General features: G+C 37.5%; 2 protein-coding genes across 4 annotated transcripts in view; one reads left to right on the top strand and one right to left on the bottom strand.

Annotated features, from left to right (window-relative positions):
- Positions 1-16,711, top strand: part of LOC121726951 (dynein axonemal intermediate chain 7-like) — a 44,530-nt gene that overhangs the window by 6,104 nt on the left and 21,715 nt on the right. For all 3 annotated transcript variants that reach the window (XM_042114605.1, XM_042114604.1, XM_042114606.1), the window contains exons 12-17: positions 669-868; positions 1,280-1,446; positions 2,303-2,438; positions 3,106-3,206; positions 3,777-3,852; positions 4,047-4,132. In XM_042114605.1, coding sequence (XP_041970539.1) covers positions 669-868; positions 1,280-1,446; positions 2,303-2,438; positions 3,106-3,206; positions 3,777-3,852; positions 4,047-4,132 — 766 coding nt within the window. The remainder of the gene's footprint in view (positions 1-668; positions 869-1,279; positions 1,447-2,302; positions 2,439-3,105; positions 3,207-3,776; positions 3,853-4,046; positions 4,133-16,711) is intronic.
- Positions 4,980-16,342, bottom strand: LOC121726953 (toll-like receptor 13). Its single transcript, XM_042114607.1, has 8 exons — positions 16,224-16,342; positions 14,463-14,620; positions 13,986-14,128; positions 13,643-13,811; positions 12,237-13,568; positions 9,497-9,630; positions 8,839-8,966; positions 4,980-5,565 (listed from the first exon to the last, which is right to left on the bottom strand). Exons 1-8 carry the CDS (start codon positions 16,250-16,252, stop codon positions 5,325-5,327), a joined length of 2,334 nt encoding a protein of 777 aa, XP_041970541.1. The 5' UTR covers positions 16,253-16,342; the 3' UTR covers positions 4,980-5,324.

Raw genomic sequence — 16,711 nt, 5'->3', positions numbered from 1 at the left:
AAATTATAATTTTAAAGTTGATAAAAATATAATTATAATTATAAAATTATAATTCGCATACGTCTAGTCTCACGCAAACAAACACCGTGCCGAAGTATGGCAACGGAACGACCGGCACAGCGGTGCGGCGAGCACCACACCCCGAACCCCACCGAGCGGCGAGCCGAACTGAAATGATTTTAGAGTTTATACGAATGTTTTTTTTTGTGAAATAAGGGGGCAAACGAGCTGTAAAGTTACCACACAAACGGGTCACCTGATGGAAAGCAACTTCCATCGCCCATGGACACTCGCAGCATCAGAAGAGCTGCAGGTGCGTTGCCGGCCTTTAAAGAGGGAATAGGGTAATAGGGGAGGGTAGGGATGGGAATGGAAGGGAATAGGGGAGGGTAGGGAAGGGAATAGGGTAGGGGATTGGACCTCCAGTAAACTCACTCATTCAGCAGAACACAGCGCAAGCGCTGTTTCACGCCGGTTTTCTGTGAGAACGTGGTATTTCTCCGGTCGAGCCGGCCCATTCGTACCGAAGCATGGCTCTCTCACGTCAATGTGTTAGGTGTTTTCGTTACGGAATGTCTTGATTCGGTCGCCGCGCTCAAAGCCCGCTCGCCGCGCTAAAAAACTGTCGCTAAACGAGCAGCCGCTGAACTGTTTGCCGCTGTTTTCAGGTGCGACTAGAACTACGCAGGCAGCTTTCATCGGCCATACACTGCGCGTCCTACACTCTGCTGCGAGACATCAAACACCGTCTGGTGTGGCAGTCTATACAGGTGGCGACCTACGAGCGCCTGTTCCGCGGCCTCAAGCTCAACATATACGTGTCTGTGCCGCTGCCGACCAGGAAACCTAAACCTGTGGAACCGGAGAGGTAAACGTGAAGACTGCAGTCGTAACGGGTAAAATGTTCAATTTCTTAAGATATTTAGGGCCATGCTGGATAGGTTATCTACATTCTACAACTTATCTAACAGATACTCCGTTCTCTATCTATCAGATAAGTTGTGGATAACCTATCCGGTAACTCAATTAATGTTGCTAGTGTAAGGAAGGTTAGTAGTTAGTACAGTTCGACAAGGCTTTAATTGAATGTGTCAATGTCAGTCAATGTGCGCTGCTGGTAAAGAAGAACTGTCAAAAATGACGTTTTTTGTATGATAGAAGCGTTAGTTCCTTTTCTCACCACGTTCATAAACAGCCTTGTCGAACTCTACTCAGTTACAGTTGACTTCAATCAGACGAATGCTGCGTTCTTTTGCCAATAAGCACTCAAAATGAACAGGGAGGCAATCGAGCTGTCGTTCCCATCGATGGCGGCGACGGTGCGTCTCCCGCGGGCGATAGACGGCGCCCGCGCCTGCGTGCACGCCGCGCACTCCGCGCTCGACCTGCTCAGCGAGACCTGCCGCACGCACGCGCTGCCCGCTGCGCCCGCTGACAGATACATAGGTGCGTTTTTTTAAATCTATCTATATATTAATACGTGAGCCAAAAACTTTGTATCCCTTTTGACGAAAAATGGGGAAACGTAGGTGAATGAAATTTTACACAGTTATAGTTTATATGGTGAAGGAGTGCATAGAGCTAATATTATTTTGAAATTATGCTTTTATCATACATTTTTTTAACAAATAAAACATTACACACACTACAACACACAAACTAGGAAAAATGACAGATTTTTGAGTGACACGCCTATACATACGAATTTATTTTATTTATTTATGGTTGAAGTCTGTTGACAACAAGGTGACAAATTGAAAATGGCTTATGGTTTTTTTTATTGAATCTTAGATACTATTGCACAATGCTTACACGGCCAGTCTGAGATCAGCTGGGTCCCAGATACAAGAGTTGAAAAAAATATGATAAAGTTAATATTTTTTTTACAAAATATAGGCAGTAGTCCTAAAGTCGTTGAAACTAAGATCGAATTTCGACCATTGGGCGATCTCTAGTAACATTTATTGGCTTCGTAAATCGTAAAGAAACCTCAGCGCGGCTCGTTTTAGTATAGAAGTCGCGCGGTTGCCGCACTACTCGCGACTTAATGTGAAGGCAGCCTTATGCCAAAAGTTCATGGGTAAGCTAAACAGTGCTAGCGCCTGCGTGCACGCCGTTCATGCTCCAATCTCCACACATCCATACATACAAATTTTCCCGTTTATAATATTAGTAGCATTGTGCTGGCACTCTTTTAAACTAGGTAGTAGTTTAACATATTTAATAACGGGTACGGAACCCTAAATAAAATCAATTATTCATTGACCGTTATTATTAATTTTCGTTTTTATATTAATTTCAGATTTGTTTACATTCAACGAACGAGAGCATGAGAATGTATGTAAAATGAAAAAAGAGCAGGACCAAATTCGAAATAAATTCTACAAAGAAGCGAGAGACAGAGTAAAAGAAATCGAAGCGTTTATAAAGGCGAATCCGTGAGTATAATATTATTTCAATGACTTACTTACCTAAAGTACCGTAATTTAATCTTATGATAATGCCTTTCAGAACACATTTTTTTCATTAGTATCAAGCTTTTTCGTAAATAGCTTCATTTTTATAAGACGAACAACAATTTCCTCTGCGAAAATTCTCGAAAGTGGTAGCTAACAGAAATAGAAAGGATTTAATATTTCGATTTGATGGTCCTAAAATATGGATTGTCATATTTTTAGAAAATGTTACTCTTAAATTATATAACTATTAACCTATCACTATGCAAAAATCTGCTGGTTAAGGTTCCGTTTTAGGGTTCTGTAATCAAAAGTCCTCGTTGACTAATTCACCACCAAACACCAAAGACACCAAATATGTAGGGCCTCTATTATGGACTATGCCGCCCCACTAGCCCTAGGACGCTGTCGCCCCTAGGCCGTGGCCTATAACGGCCTATTCACAAATCCAGGGCTGCCTTATATTAGTAACTGCCGCACTCAGAGTGGAATATTATTTAATAATAACTTAAATGTAATTACTTAATTAAATGTTTTTGACAGAAGCCCCATACATTATATGTCAAAATCTTCATTAAATTGAGGGTTAATCATAATTAAATGCCTGTGAGTATGGCGGTAAGTGATATTTATTGTTTTATTTTACAAGGTATGCAAAAAATGATAAAGAGAAAGAAGAAATGGAGGCCCTGATACTGAGCGAGCCGGCCGACATGCCCGACCCCCGCGCGTATATCGCCGAACATCACGGTCAGTTTATACATACACTTTATCGCCCCCGAAACCCCCTATATACTAAATTCTAAATTTCACGAAAATCGTTGGAGCCGATTCCGAGTATATATATATATATATATATATATATATATATATATATATATATATATATATATATATATATAATATATATACTTACAATTAGCAATTCTTGTATATATATATACAAGAATTGCTCGTTTAAAGATATAAATGTGAAACAGCAAAAGGTTTAAATTACATAAATAAATTTACAGTTCTGCACATTTCTGAGTTGGTGCCCATACACGGGCAAATTTGTCGTTTCGATTGATCGTCAAGAAAATCGTCCAATCGATCTTTTGAACGTCAAATCGTTTGTGATATTGCTACACACGTACAATTTGTCGTTCGATTTTAACATCGAGGAGATAAATCGTTACGATAATTGTCCAGTGTATGGCCACCCAGCGCAACGAAGTTACCGGCATCTAGTATAATTAATAAGGCCACGTCACACGTGTATTTAGTCTGGATTATAGGTAATAAAAAATGTAACTATTATAAAACTGTATTTTATTTCAGATATTGAATTTTCAAATTACCTCAAAAGCTGCACGATGAGAACAAGAACTGGTGAAATTAATCTCCGTAAATACAGGTACGTTGTACAGTTACTAGAGGTAGAGATATCATTTTTTTACACATTTTTATCAATAGACTCTTAGAGAAATTTTAGAGCGATTTCATTATTTATCTATGATTCAAAAGCGAACGACTTGATGGATTTTTGTTTCAGAAGTGTCGATCAGTCTTTACGGTATATCACGATGCACTCAGGTTTTTTACTTGTAGGATTTGCAACGGCGTGCTAAATCTGGATCTGCTGGTGACTCCTCCGCAGCCCAAGCTGATGGCGGGGGACATCGCTATCACCACTTGTAATCACTTTTTTCTAAATTATACAGACAGTATACGTCAAAACTGATGACATTGAAAAAGAGAGAGCCATTTCCAAATTTTTCGAGTCAAATGATGATTTTTTTTAATGTGCACGGTTCATCCTCGGACGTCCGCGGACGCAAAAACATCCGGCTAGCCAGATTCTGTTCGGAGTTCGGATGTCCGAACGCTCAAGGTCCCGTCCGCGACTTATGTCAGACAGTGTGCACAGTTTAGTGTATTTTGTATTAATCAGATACAAACAAGCCGCATCCGATGAAAACTTCCGATAATTTGTTCCCAGCTTAAGATTCAATAAAAATACTAAATCTTTTTTCAATTTGACAACAGACTTCAGTCAGTCAAAAAGATTTAATTTTTTATATCATAAATAAAAGAGTACAATTCGTGTTTATAGGCTTGTCAATCAAAATCTCCTGTGTGTTTGTTGTAGTGTGTGTAATGTTTTATTTGTTAAAAAATGTGTGATAAAAGCATAATTTCAAAATAATATTAGCTCGATGCACTCCTTCACCATATAAACTATAACTGTGCAAAATTTCGTTGTTTTCGTCAAAAGGGATCCAAGTTTTTCGCTTCTGTATTAATATAATATAGATAACTTACTTCTAAAACTATTGATAGTAATTCGATAAGTTGATAAGTTTGTTTTGTCGTTACTCACCGTATGTTGTTTGTGAACTATTGATAATAATTCGATAAGTTGATAAGTTTGTTTTGTCGTTACTCACCAGCAGGAAGCCCGACAAAATAGTGGAAATAATAAACATTTTTAGTTACTTAATAATATATTTTTAATAGTATTTTAAATAATACTATGCTAGGTGCAACACAAACTCATACATATTTTCGCACTTCAAACGTACCTGTCTCTATTATCTTAAACATTGAAATGACAAATGAATTGAATAAAAACTCATCTTACTAACTTGTCTAATTAACGTAAACGGGTAAAAAGGGGGGGGGGGGGGGGGAAATAACTTATTACTCATTATAAATTAAAGTATCTGGGATTACTGATATGTCAGGTTTATTTCTAAGAGTTTAGACTAGATAAAATAGGATGTATGGCAGAATAAAAACTTCATAGGAAATCCAAAATTGTTACTCCGTCCGCTTAAATTTTCACTCTTGATGTGCTTCGAGAAGTTCCACTTCGACTGGTCTATCTCACGCCAATGAAACGTTTCGTTCTAGTTGCCTCAGTTTTTGGACCACTAAGCTTTTTTTCAGTCTTTTCCAAAATATTTTTTCTAGTTCTTTTTTTGAATCGCCGTCATTCGGCTTGGAGTGCGGCCAAACGATGTAGGTTTTGGTGACCATCAGATAGTGAAGAGTGGTCGGCCGGAGACGCCTGGGTATGTCCTCGAGAAGAATTAAAATAAGGTCCTCGCGTCTTGTTTCCAAAAGTCTGAAAAACATTATGAATTTAATTTGAATTTGTTTATTTATTATCATTAAAATTATTAATATTCTATCACAACGTTTAAAACAGATTTTTAAGTGCTCCTTTCACATCGTCAACCAACATGCGAAGCAGTCGACTGCAGCTGTCGATACGTTGACGTCTCTGTTAACTTGACGCGCGACTATGATTGTCGAAAATTGACATAATTGATTGCAGTTATACTGCATCTATATGAAGTATAACGCTATCGAAGAGTCGTTGTTCTTCCAAAGTTCTTATAGACCCTACGAATAATAAAAAACTAAGGAAGAGTAACTCCGTCAAAAAAAGTGCACCAAAAGGCTACAAAATGTGAACCGAATACATGCATATATTTATGCATGTGTTCGGTACACATTTTTCGTGTAATATACTCGAATGACATTCAACCAGGTTGACATGACAATTTTGTCAAACTCATTTTACTTAATTTGATTTATGTCTTACTTTAGATAATGACAGCGAAATCTGTCTTAGTATCGACCACATCCGTGACCCGTGTAGGTACATCTCGTGCGTTTCATACAAATTTTTTTTTACTGTCAAGAATCAATTTATTCGGAGCTCAAATTACTCTGGTCTGAATCCATGACGAAAGCATTTGACATATGTCATATCCCTTTCTATCAAATACAAATTAGTGATGCTTATCCTTTCCTCCGTTATCGTCACGCGTCACTAGTGATGTGATACCAACTATCTTTCAGAGGTATAATTTTTTTTTTAATCGAAAATCGAAACAAAGCGTGATATGCTCAAGTCATTTTGAGTTGGACTGTTGTTAAACAACTGATTAATGATTATAATTTATAGCAATAAAAATTGTCGACGATTACTGAGCTCTGCAGTACCAACACTGTTTTTGCCAAATTTAGTAAGAGAAATATGGATAAACCATCCAGGGCCCCCGTAAGGGCTTCTGGCGCCCCTTAGGCAAATTTTTTCGGTACTTGGTTTTGGCGCCCCTAAAGATGGCGACTTGGCGTCCCTAGAGGATGGCGCGCATTGCACACATTGTACATATGCTAGCGAGGGCCCTGTCTACTACTATTATCTACCCATCACAAAGCGTAGTTTTTTGTCGGCGTTGCGAAGTAATCATGAAATCTTATCTTGAAAGCGTAAAGTAAGTAACCAAGTAAAGATTTATAGTCACTAAAACTTCAAGCAGTTTTATTGGCGAACAACTATTTTTAGAAATAAATTTCCATCAATTTTATTGTGACTTAGAAATCATGTGGCGGAATTAGCAAGTCAAATAATCTATACTAATAATAAATATAAAGCTGAAGTGTTTGTTTGTTGTTTGACCGCGCTGATCTCAGAAACTACTGGACCGATTTGAATTTTTTTTTCGGTATTAATCAAGGAAGGCTTTATTATATATCCTACTAGATGTCCCGCGCGGCTTCGCCCGCGTAAATTAGGAATTTTACAGAAACCGTACATTTTCCCATAAAAAATATTTCCCCCGTTTTTCGAAAAACGGGGAAAACCCCGTTTTTCTCACATTTTCCTGAGTTTCTTCGGTCGTATTAGTCTTAGCGTGATAATATATTATATAATATAGCCTATAGTCTTACTCGATAAATGATCAATTTAACACTAAGATAAGTTTTTAAATCGGACCTGTAGTTCCTGAGATTGACGCGTTCAAGCAAACATACTCTTCAATGTTATTATATTAGGTAGGTATAGATTTTTTTTTTCTATGGACGCTTCACACCACGTCAGTCTGGTCCCGTGGTAAGTACCTGATGAATTATACCAAAAGAAAAATTTTGAAAATCGGTTAACATACGGCGGAGTAATCGTTGAATATAAGAAAACGAACATAACACCTCCCCCATTTTGAAAGTCGGTTAAAATTGTAGCCTATGTGTTACTCTGATGTATAAGCTATATTATTGTAAATTTTCATTAAAATCCGTTCAGTAGTTTTTGCGTGAAAGAGTAACAAACATCCATACATCCACACATCCATACATCCAAACAAACTTTCGCCTTTATAATATTAGTAGGATGTAGCCTATAATATATTATCACGCTAAGACCAATAGAAGCGGAGCACCAATGAAGAATGTTTCAAAATCGGGTGATTTTTCCTATTGTGTTGCGTAAACGATAAAATTTTCGCAAAAATCAAATAATATCACATAATTTTTGCCCTTTGAAAGTTAAAAAAAGTATAAGTATATAATTTGTAAAAAAAAGTATGTTTTTAAATATAGGTAAGTATAGGTACTTTTTTAATATAATCCGAAGACGTTTTTGTATCTCTTTAGAAGCTTGCCACAATTAATAACCTTTTTTATGCTAAACAAAGGTTGGCAGCTTTTATTTGCATCTCTGTTTTATTGTTTACGTTGTAAGAAGTGTAACAAGGAGAGAAACAAGCTGGCTTATATTGTTTATTTATATTAGGTCGTATTAAGACGCCGATTTTGGGCGCTTGACAGACGAGAGGATTCTTTTCTTCATTCTATACTTTAAAATAAATATGTACATTGTACTGGTTTTTTTTATTTCTTTTGACAAGCGCTTCTCATACTTCACATCACTAGTTCTGATTTATGACATGCCGTGAATTTGAATTGGCCAATCGTAATGCATTTCTTCTCTCTCCCCCCGCGTCGCTTACCTCAGCACATTGACACAATAATTTGTTAAGAGAAATCAAAACATTAGGCGTCTATTGGGTTATGTGGTCGCTGGGTTGAAGTATGGGAGTTACGTTTCCTTAGTTTTTATTATTCGTAGTATAGACCCCAAGTATAGACTAAACGCCTCCGTGGTCTAGTGGTTAGAGCGTCGCTCTCGACTCCGGAGGTCGTGGGTTCGAATCCCGCGTTGGAAACATGTTATTTCCAAGTTTGGTTAGGACAATGCAGGCTGATCACCTGATTGTCTGACAAGTAAGATGATCCATGCGTCGGATGGGCATGTAAAAAGTCGGTCCTGCGCCTGCTCTCTTGCCAGTCGTGTCGGTCTGCCGTCCCACTGGGTTATGAGAGTAAAGGAATAGAGAGTGCTCTTGTGTACTGCGCACACACTTGGGCACTATAAAATTACTCCTGCGTACCTGGCTTGGTTTCAATGAAACCAGCCACCGTCACCGAAACCGGTGTGGGCAGTATTAAACCTTTCCGTAACGCCTTATGTTACAAGCGAAGCAATGTGATTTTTATGGCGACGATTCTGTTCGTGGATTTAAAAACCTTGTACTACTTTACGTGCCTGTGTTGAGCGAGGTGCATCTCGAACTGGCACCACTGGCTGAGCAGGAACGGGCGCGACAGCACCAGCACGATCAGCCGCGACCGGTCCATGCACGACACTATGTTCTCCAAGATCGAGAGACCCACCTGAAATTGTTCAGGTCTACATTTTTGCTGTCCCAATTGCGTAATTAGATAGTCATGAACATAAATGCGTTATTAGAATGGACACAGGTAAAACCTAAACGAACGAGATATTAGGTAGACACAATATTTTTTTTTTAATGAAATAAGTGGGCAAACGAGCAAACGGGTCACCTGATGGAAAGCAACTTCCGTCGCCCATGGACACTCGCAGCATCAGAAGAGCTGCAGGTGCGTTGCCGGCCTTTTAAGAGGGACTAGGGTAATAGGGAGGGTAGGGATGGGAAGGGAATTGGAGAGGGTAGGGAAGGGAATAGGGTAGGGGATTGGGCCTCCGGTAAACTCACTCACTCGGCGAAACACAGCACAAGCGCTGTTTCACGCCGGTTTTCTGTGAGAACGTGGTATTTCTCCGGTCGAGCCGGCCCATTCGTGCCGAGGCATGGCTCTCCCACGTATAAATATTATCCAGAGAATGAAAACAATGACGCAGAAATTTTATTTAAATTTAGCACGAGCTCAATCAATAATACCTGAAAATCTCTTTCATGTAAGCAAACGCTTATGTTGCAATCGTTCTCGAGGTGAGGCAAAAGGTGGTCCAAAACCCACTGCCTATCTTCATTGCAGTAGGACACGAAAACGTCATAGTTGTATATGGAGTTCTCTGAAACATTGAAGGATAATAATTTTTGGGAGCAACTGATACGCTTATAATATAAATCGTCCTCCTCTGCCTTAAATAGCCTCCTGTAGAGACTCATTAAAAATAATAGATACTTCCGCTGTTTTTTAAATTGTAATGTATCTGTGAATTGCACATAATTGACTGTAATACAAAGCGAATGATCCCAAATTCCGTTATTAATACTTTTTCATAATCCAAGTTAGTGAAATAAAAAATCCTTGTTCACGCATAGAGAGTGTGACAAATTATTCCCACCCATCTTATTAGACCTGGATCCCAGAAGGATAAGACATAACTTACTCTCTGATGGATGAAACCATAGGTTATTAGTAGTGCCTCGTGTACTAAGAATACCTGCGAATTACTAAGTGTGACACCTGGTCAGTTCAGGTCATTTCGGGATAAAAGTATCATATTTCCTAAAAAGTAAAGTATTTCCGTACCAAATTTCAGAAAAATCGGTTACGCGGTTTGGGCGTGAAGACGTTACAGACAGACAGACATACATTTTTACACATTATGAGTGAGTGAGTCAGAGTGAGTATAGCTCCATGTAGAGAATCACAAATTCGAAAGTATTCTAAGTACATACATAAGGAACTACTGAGAACCTAAGGTTTCATCCATATTGTGATAGTAAGTTGTCTTATCGCTCTGGGATCTGGGTCTAACAGGTAGGCACTTGATATTATATGACCAAAAATACTCAATTGTATCCATACTTTAATAATATTCACTACACGTTAGAAAGGGGAGGTACAGCCTGGATATGGACAGACAGACAGACGGATAGGCTGAAATATCTTTGTTATCGGGTCCCATTTTTACCCTTTGGGTAAGGAAACAGAGGACAATTGTCCATCTTTGTTATTATACTATGCAGTATGCTGACACGGACAAATTCGCGGGCAACAGCTAGTAGAAAATAAATTCTTGCAATATCGTATTGTTTTCTAAGGTGTTATATTAATTTATAAAGTAAAAATAATGCCTTTGAAAAAAAAAATAGCAGCAGAGCTTCTTTTAAAACGTCTGACAATAGTTTTAGTCATTGAAAAGTGTCTTACACTACATGACACTAGTTCAGAACAATAATCTACAAATTATATATGTTACGCTCAAAGACCGAAATCGCTCAATGAGCGAAAAAATGGCTCACAACGCGTTGTGGTCACGGTGAAACAGCCACGACGTGAAATTCGCGTCGTGGCTCTAATGAAAATGGCCACGACGCGTTCTAGCAATCACAAAAAGACCATAACGCGAAATTCGTGTCGTGGCTGATATGCTATTCGATTTTCTTGATTTGTTCTTGATTGATTAATCGTCTATAGGTATGGAAGATTATATTTGAATTTTGAATTACCACGCGTACTACAAAATATTTCCTTTTTTACTAAATCACTGCATATAAACGTGTTTATCATTATTATTTATAAAATATTCATAGTTCCATACTATCCGTGCTAATATTATTACTGTCTGTCTGTCTGGCGCAACGTGTTATTGTTTGTTGTTGTTTTTTTTTAATATAAGGTAATCTGATCTTAATAAATTATAAAAATTTAGTTTTATTTTTATTTATATAATTTAGAGATAATACTACTAGTTGATGCCCGCAAGTACGTTGCGCCAGACATACAGTAATAATATTAGTACGGATAGTATGGAACTATGGATATTTTATAAATAATAATGATAAACACGTTATTATGCAGTGATTTAGTAAAAAAAAAGAAATATTTTGTAGTACGCATGGTAATTCAAATATAACTTCCGTACCTAAAGACGATTAATCAATCAAGAACAAATCAAGAAAATCGAATAGCATATCAGCCACGACGGGAATTTCGCGTCGTGGCTGTTTCACTGTGACCACAACGTGTTGTGACTTGTGAGCCATTTTTTAGCTCATTGAGCGATTTCGGTCTTTGAGCGTAACATATATAAATATTAGCCATTTGAAAATAAGTAAAGTAAGACTCATTTTTGTCCACTTTGGTTCCTGGTACCTGACCAGGTATCACACTTAGAGCTACACAAATTCTCAGGTATTCTAAGTACACGAGGCACTACTAACAACCTATGGTTTCATCCATCAGAGAGTAAGTTATGTCTTATCCTTCTGGGATCCAGGTCTATATTATATAAAGAGCAGTTTAGTTATCGCAAATCAGTGTTAAACAAAAAATCAGCGCGAACAACGAACCAATGACTGCCGCCGCCATCAAATCTAACGAATTGTCATTTTTGACCGACTTCCAAAAAGGAGAAGGTAATACCAGAGTAGACAGAAGTGGTAATACGTTCGGCTGTATGTATCTTTTTTTTACCTCGTTACTATGCGCGATAACCTACAGGAGTATTTAAATCAGCCAAAGTGAAAAAAACTGTGTCGAAGCAAATAAGAAAGACCTTCGACCTCAGGAGACCTCCGAGGAGTTACAGAATCCAGATTCAAGGTTAGAACTTAGAATTACTTTAACTGCTCTTTCCTTTCTATTTCCAAAAATACAGTCCACTCAATTTTAAATTAAAGTTTATTGCAAATGGTACTGGAGCTACCACAAAGCATTAGAACTTACCATCATGATTTTTGTTTTTGTTGATCAAACTTAGCATCGCCGAATTTCTCATCGTTATCAAAAAATATTTGAAATTCTTCCTGAAACTGTATAAAAATACCAAGACTGGTACAATCAAAACGGGAAGGCAGAGTATCAGATACAGCTTGTTCCAGCTCTCCTGGAGCACGTCGCTCAGATCGATGTCTCGCGCGAACTGGTTGCACGTGGGGATCTCGTGGAAGTTCAGCGAAGTGCTCTCCGGCACCGCCAGGCAGCGGTACAGGGACTCCTCGTAATCGAGAATCAAGTAACTCCCAGAATTGCTCCCATCCGTATTGCAACGTTTTCGCTCTTGGCAACCCTTGCTGATGTTATTCCGATTCAATATCATCGTGTTGAAGTCGACGTATCCGTTGTGATACAGGGATACGTTCGAGAAATTTATCGGTTTAACTAACGTATTGGTTCGCCTGAACTCGTTCTGGAGGGCGATGTCGTAGAAGTCTCTGGCGTGACAGTTGCACACCATGAAGTTCCCGGAGAAGCTCACGTACGACAGATTCTTAAAGTCCTCGAACATCTCCTCCGTAATGACGTTTATGTTGTTGTTGCGAAGCGACAGGACTTTCAGATTAGGCAGGCGGTACAAAAATGGTTGAAACCACGCCGACATTTTATTGTTATCTAGATCTAGGATTTGTAATTTTTTAAGATTTTTGACATCTTTCCCGCTAATATGTCTGATGTTGTTATACGATATTTTCAAAACTTCCAGGTTGGTGAAATTTTCGAACGGTTTCATGTTTTTCAAAATCACTTCCTTTGCGTAGACCACCTGCAATGTGTCCTCCGTCCCCTTTAATGATCTCACGGACGATAAGGCCTCGACGTTCCCAGAGATGTCTAGATACCGTAATGAGGTATTTTGGAAAACATTGTCTGGGAGCTTGGTGATACCCGTGTAGCACAGTGAGAGTTTTTGTAAGTTATCTCCTAATCGAGCTATGATGTGGATAATCCTGTCCTCTAATCTCGTGAAGGAAAAATCAAGAGACTCGAGTCTAGATCTCCGAAGAACGTTAAGGTTTTCAAACGTTACCCGACAGTGCATCCCGTTCTCGTCCAACCGGTAGTTCCTGCTCATATCTAAATGTCGCAAATTTTTAAGGCCTCTAAAGGCGTTTGCGTTGACGTAGTAAATATTATTTTCACCTAAGTATAGATGGGTAAGGTTCGGCATGCTGCGAAAGTTGAAATCTCCTATTACTTGAATGGAGCACGCCCGAAGATCCAACTCTTTCAGTAGGTTGAATTGAATATCTCGGAAACCCAGCGACCACTCGGACATTTCTGAAAATATTTTGATGTAGAGTTATTTGCAAACGTACACTAATCAAAAGTAGTTTAATAAATATTTTGCTTACTCTGTCTCAAAAATTCGTCGTTTGCAAGGACTAAATGTGAATCGCTGGCGTTCAATACGATATCATACTGATTGTACTTAGCGTGCATGGAGAAGTTGTTGCCGTAGAAGCTGATGTACTCGGCCGTGTCCGCCAACCTACGTCCGAGATTGTCTGGTATGTTGAATATCTGGAACATTTTTAGCTAGTTTTATATTTTGCTGGAATTTATAGACTATTTGAATATAAAAATTCAGCTATTTGCAAAACGAAGATGCTCTTGGTTTGTATCACTATGTTAATTGTCTGCGCTACTACTAAATGCGTAATTGTAAGTCTTTTGCTGGTGATATTAGGAACATACCGGTGGTATCTGCGTTAAGCTGCACTTCGCCATGCTCAGATACTTGACCTTCTCGGTGGCAGACTGATGCCTGAGCAGAGTCATCTCATTTTGCAAAGATTCTATGGGGTCGCTTCTTAACGACAAGTCTAAGGCGGTGCGTCCTAAAAATTTGTACCATATTAGTTGTAAGAAAGGAGTTACTATATAATATTTTTGGCACTTTACTGAGAAGGTACTAGGTCCTCTACATGTTAGGTTATGATGGACAATCGCATAATATGCCATGATTGCCACCACGAATACTTGGCGATCGTGGGCTAGCGTAATACCATACGTTCTACACGTTCGTAGACCGTAGTATTCGCCTGTATTTGTCAATTTTTGCGAGACGGGTTAACTACTTAACTGTTGAGATTTGACACAACAACATGTCAACTTATATCATGAGTTGGAACTTGGAGTGTTTTTGTACGGGATAAACAATAAACATTTTACCAGACACGTTGATCAAGTGACCTTCCTTGTCCACCCATTTCTGTACGTCCGTCATATACCCGGTCAGACATCTGGCTTCCTTTGGGTTCTCTTGCCAGTTACTTAGACCATACCTCAATGTATCTGCGATCACATTACATAGAAGAGTACAGTATACTCTGGATGAAAAAAAAGACAATCATTAAATATTGCGTACTTATTTCAGTTAAGTCATAAAATAGCCAACGATCATGTTGGCTATTTTATGACTTAATAATCAGTTGTGTGTTCTAGAAAGATAATTTATAGATACTAAAAACAGTTATCTTTGTCCATTCATACGAGACCGGAGACAACGCTTTAGTATCTGCCTTGAGGTTAAGAAAATTATTTTTCAAGTTTTAAAATTTAGAGATTTATGGTTTAAACTCTTTAAAATCATGACGTTTTGAATTTTTTTAGGAACAAAACCAACAAACCTTTTGGAAAACTTTAAACGAATTAAACTACTGGATCAATCTCGATGTTTGTCTCGATGTTAAACAATTATATTCATAGGATCAATGAAATATGATAATGTAATATGCAGATATGATCAAATGATCATATAAATTGGATCCTATATATGTAATATTCAAAGAGAATATAATCACTACGTAATATTTATATTGTTATGACATTCAGCATTCACAAATTACTTTATTTATCCTTCTCCTTCTTTTTATCTCCATTTTACTCACATGTATGTTCAGTGGATTATACACAGACTCATTCCTTTTAGTATTATGAATATAGAGTATTTATTACTTTATATTATTATAGTAATTATTTGTGTATTGGAATGTAAATGGTTGTGTAATTATTAGGTATATATTAGAATATAATAATTAAGTTGTTTCATTAATTTTAGATTTTAGTGCACATTATACCCTAAGTTAATTGTCAATTGTACTCCTATACCAAAGGTTGCTTGGCAGAAATTGCTCAATAGCAATAAAGCCGCCTTTGTATTCATGTGACCCTGTTTAATGTATCTTTATGTTTGTACAACTTTTTGAATGCAATAAAGTATATTCTATCTATCTATCTATCTATCTATATGAGAAGAAAATATGCGGAAAAGGGCATAGGCTTCTTTACGCGGGAAAAAAGTATTGTTACCCACAAAATGTTATTTTGTGCGTACATGAAGCTTCTAGTTTCTAGTTAATAAATAAATAAAATAAAAACTCTTTACATATTCAAACTAACAAAATAACCCAATTTAAGGAAGTTACAATAAAAGAAACAGTTTGACTTGGCGGCCTTACTGCTAGAAACAGTCTCTCCCAGGCAACTATAAAAAAAAACTAAAAATATTTTCAAAAAACAGGATAAGATACACACATAATAAGATAAATAAATGTACTTAATACACAAATAAACATAATGGATGCAATATTATATATTATTATCAATAAGGCTATAGTTAAACTGTTACTGAATATAATAATAAGATATGAACAGGAAAAGAAATCATAAGAGTTTTAAGAGCTTGCAGATAAATCTAAGTAATATTGTTTAAGTATGGCTTAATTTTTAAACAACATTAGTTAATAGGTAATTTAATATAGGTGAAATAAAGGTAGTTTAAAATTAAATGTGAAGATTTACATTTCAGTCACAAATTAATCGGTTAGTGGCCAATATCGCGTTCTTCACCTTAACTTTGAAACGATATGCTAACTGATAATACACCGTAGCAATGTAGTCCGAACAACAAAAAGATAACAAAACACTCACATGTTCCTCAATATCATTCTACGATCCATAAATCATACCGCACAACCATATTTTTTTGGTTCTAACTCGCAAATATTTAATAAAATTGAACCATTTCACAAATGCGTGGATTCACTGTTTCTAGCTATATAGGTAACTAGGAATAACCACAAATAATAATATCGAAAACCTGTCGTATCTGATAAAACAGAATCTTTATCTTATCCTCCGATAAACCCCTCTTGAGAATTTATTATGATTTATAGAAGTTAATCAACTAGTATTTATTACCACAAACTGTTAATTATTTTTTGATTACAATCAAGCTAATCTTTTGCGAGTAGCTTCATTTTGATAAGACGAACAATGTAGCCTGGGTCTATCGTGACACATAACAGATATAATATGGTGACATGTGACAGCAGTTTGATACGATAGACCTTAATAGCGTTTTCGGCATCTGGAACTGCCCCGGGGCAGGGCAGGCAAGGCAGGCCAAATGGATACGG

Source organism: Aricia agestis, chromosome 5 (assembly GCF_905147365.1).
Source record: "Aricia agestis chromosome 5, ilAriAges1.1, whole genome shotgun sequence".
Taxonomy (NCBI): Eukaryota; Metazoa; Arthropoda; class Insecta; order Lepidoptera; family Lycaenidae; genus Aricia; species Aricia agestis.
Note: the sequence above shows the minus strand (reverse complement) of the source record. Positions and strands in the feature narration are given on the sequence as shown.

Bases quoted from the DNA above. Each gene is read 5' to 3' on its own strand.
- LOC121726953 (XM_042114607.1), bottom strand. From the start codon at position 16,252: ATGGATCGTAGAATGATATTGAGGAACAT. The intron at 14,621-16,223 runs GTGAGTGTTTTG...TTTTTCATCCAG, and splicing joins AGAATGATATTGAGGAACAT to AGTATACTGTACTCTTCTAT. The intron at 8,967-9,496 runs GTATTATTGATT...GAACAATTTCAG, and splicing joins TACATGAAAGAGATTTTCAG to GTGGGTCTCTCGATCTTGGA.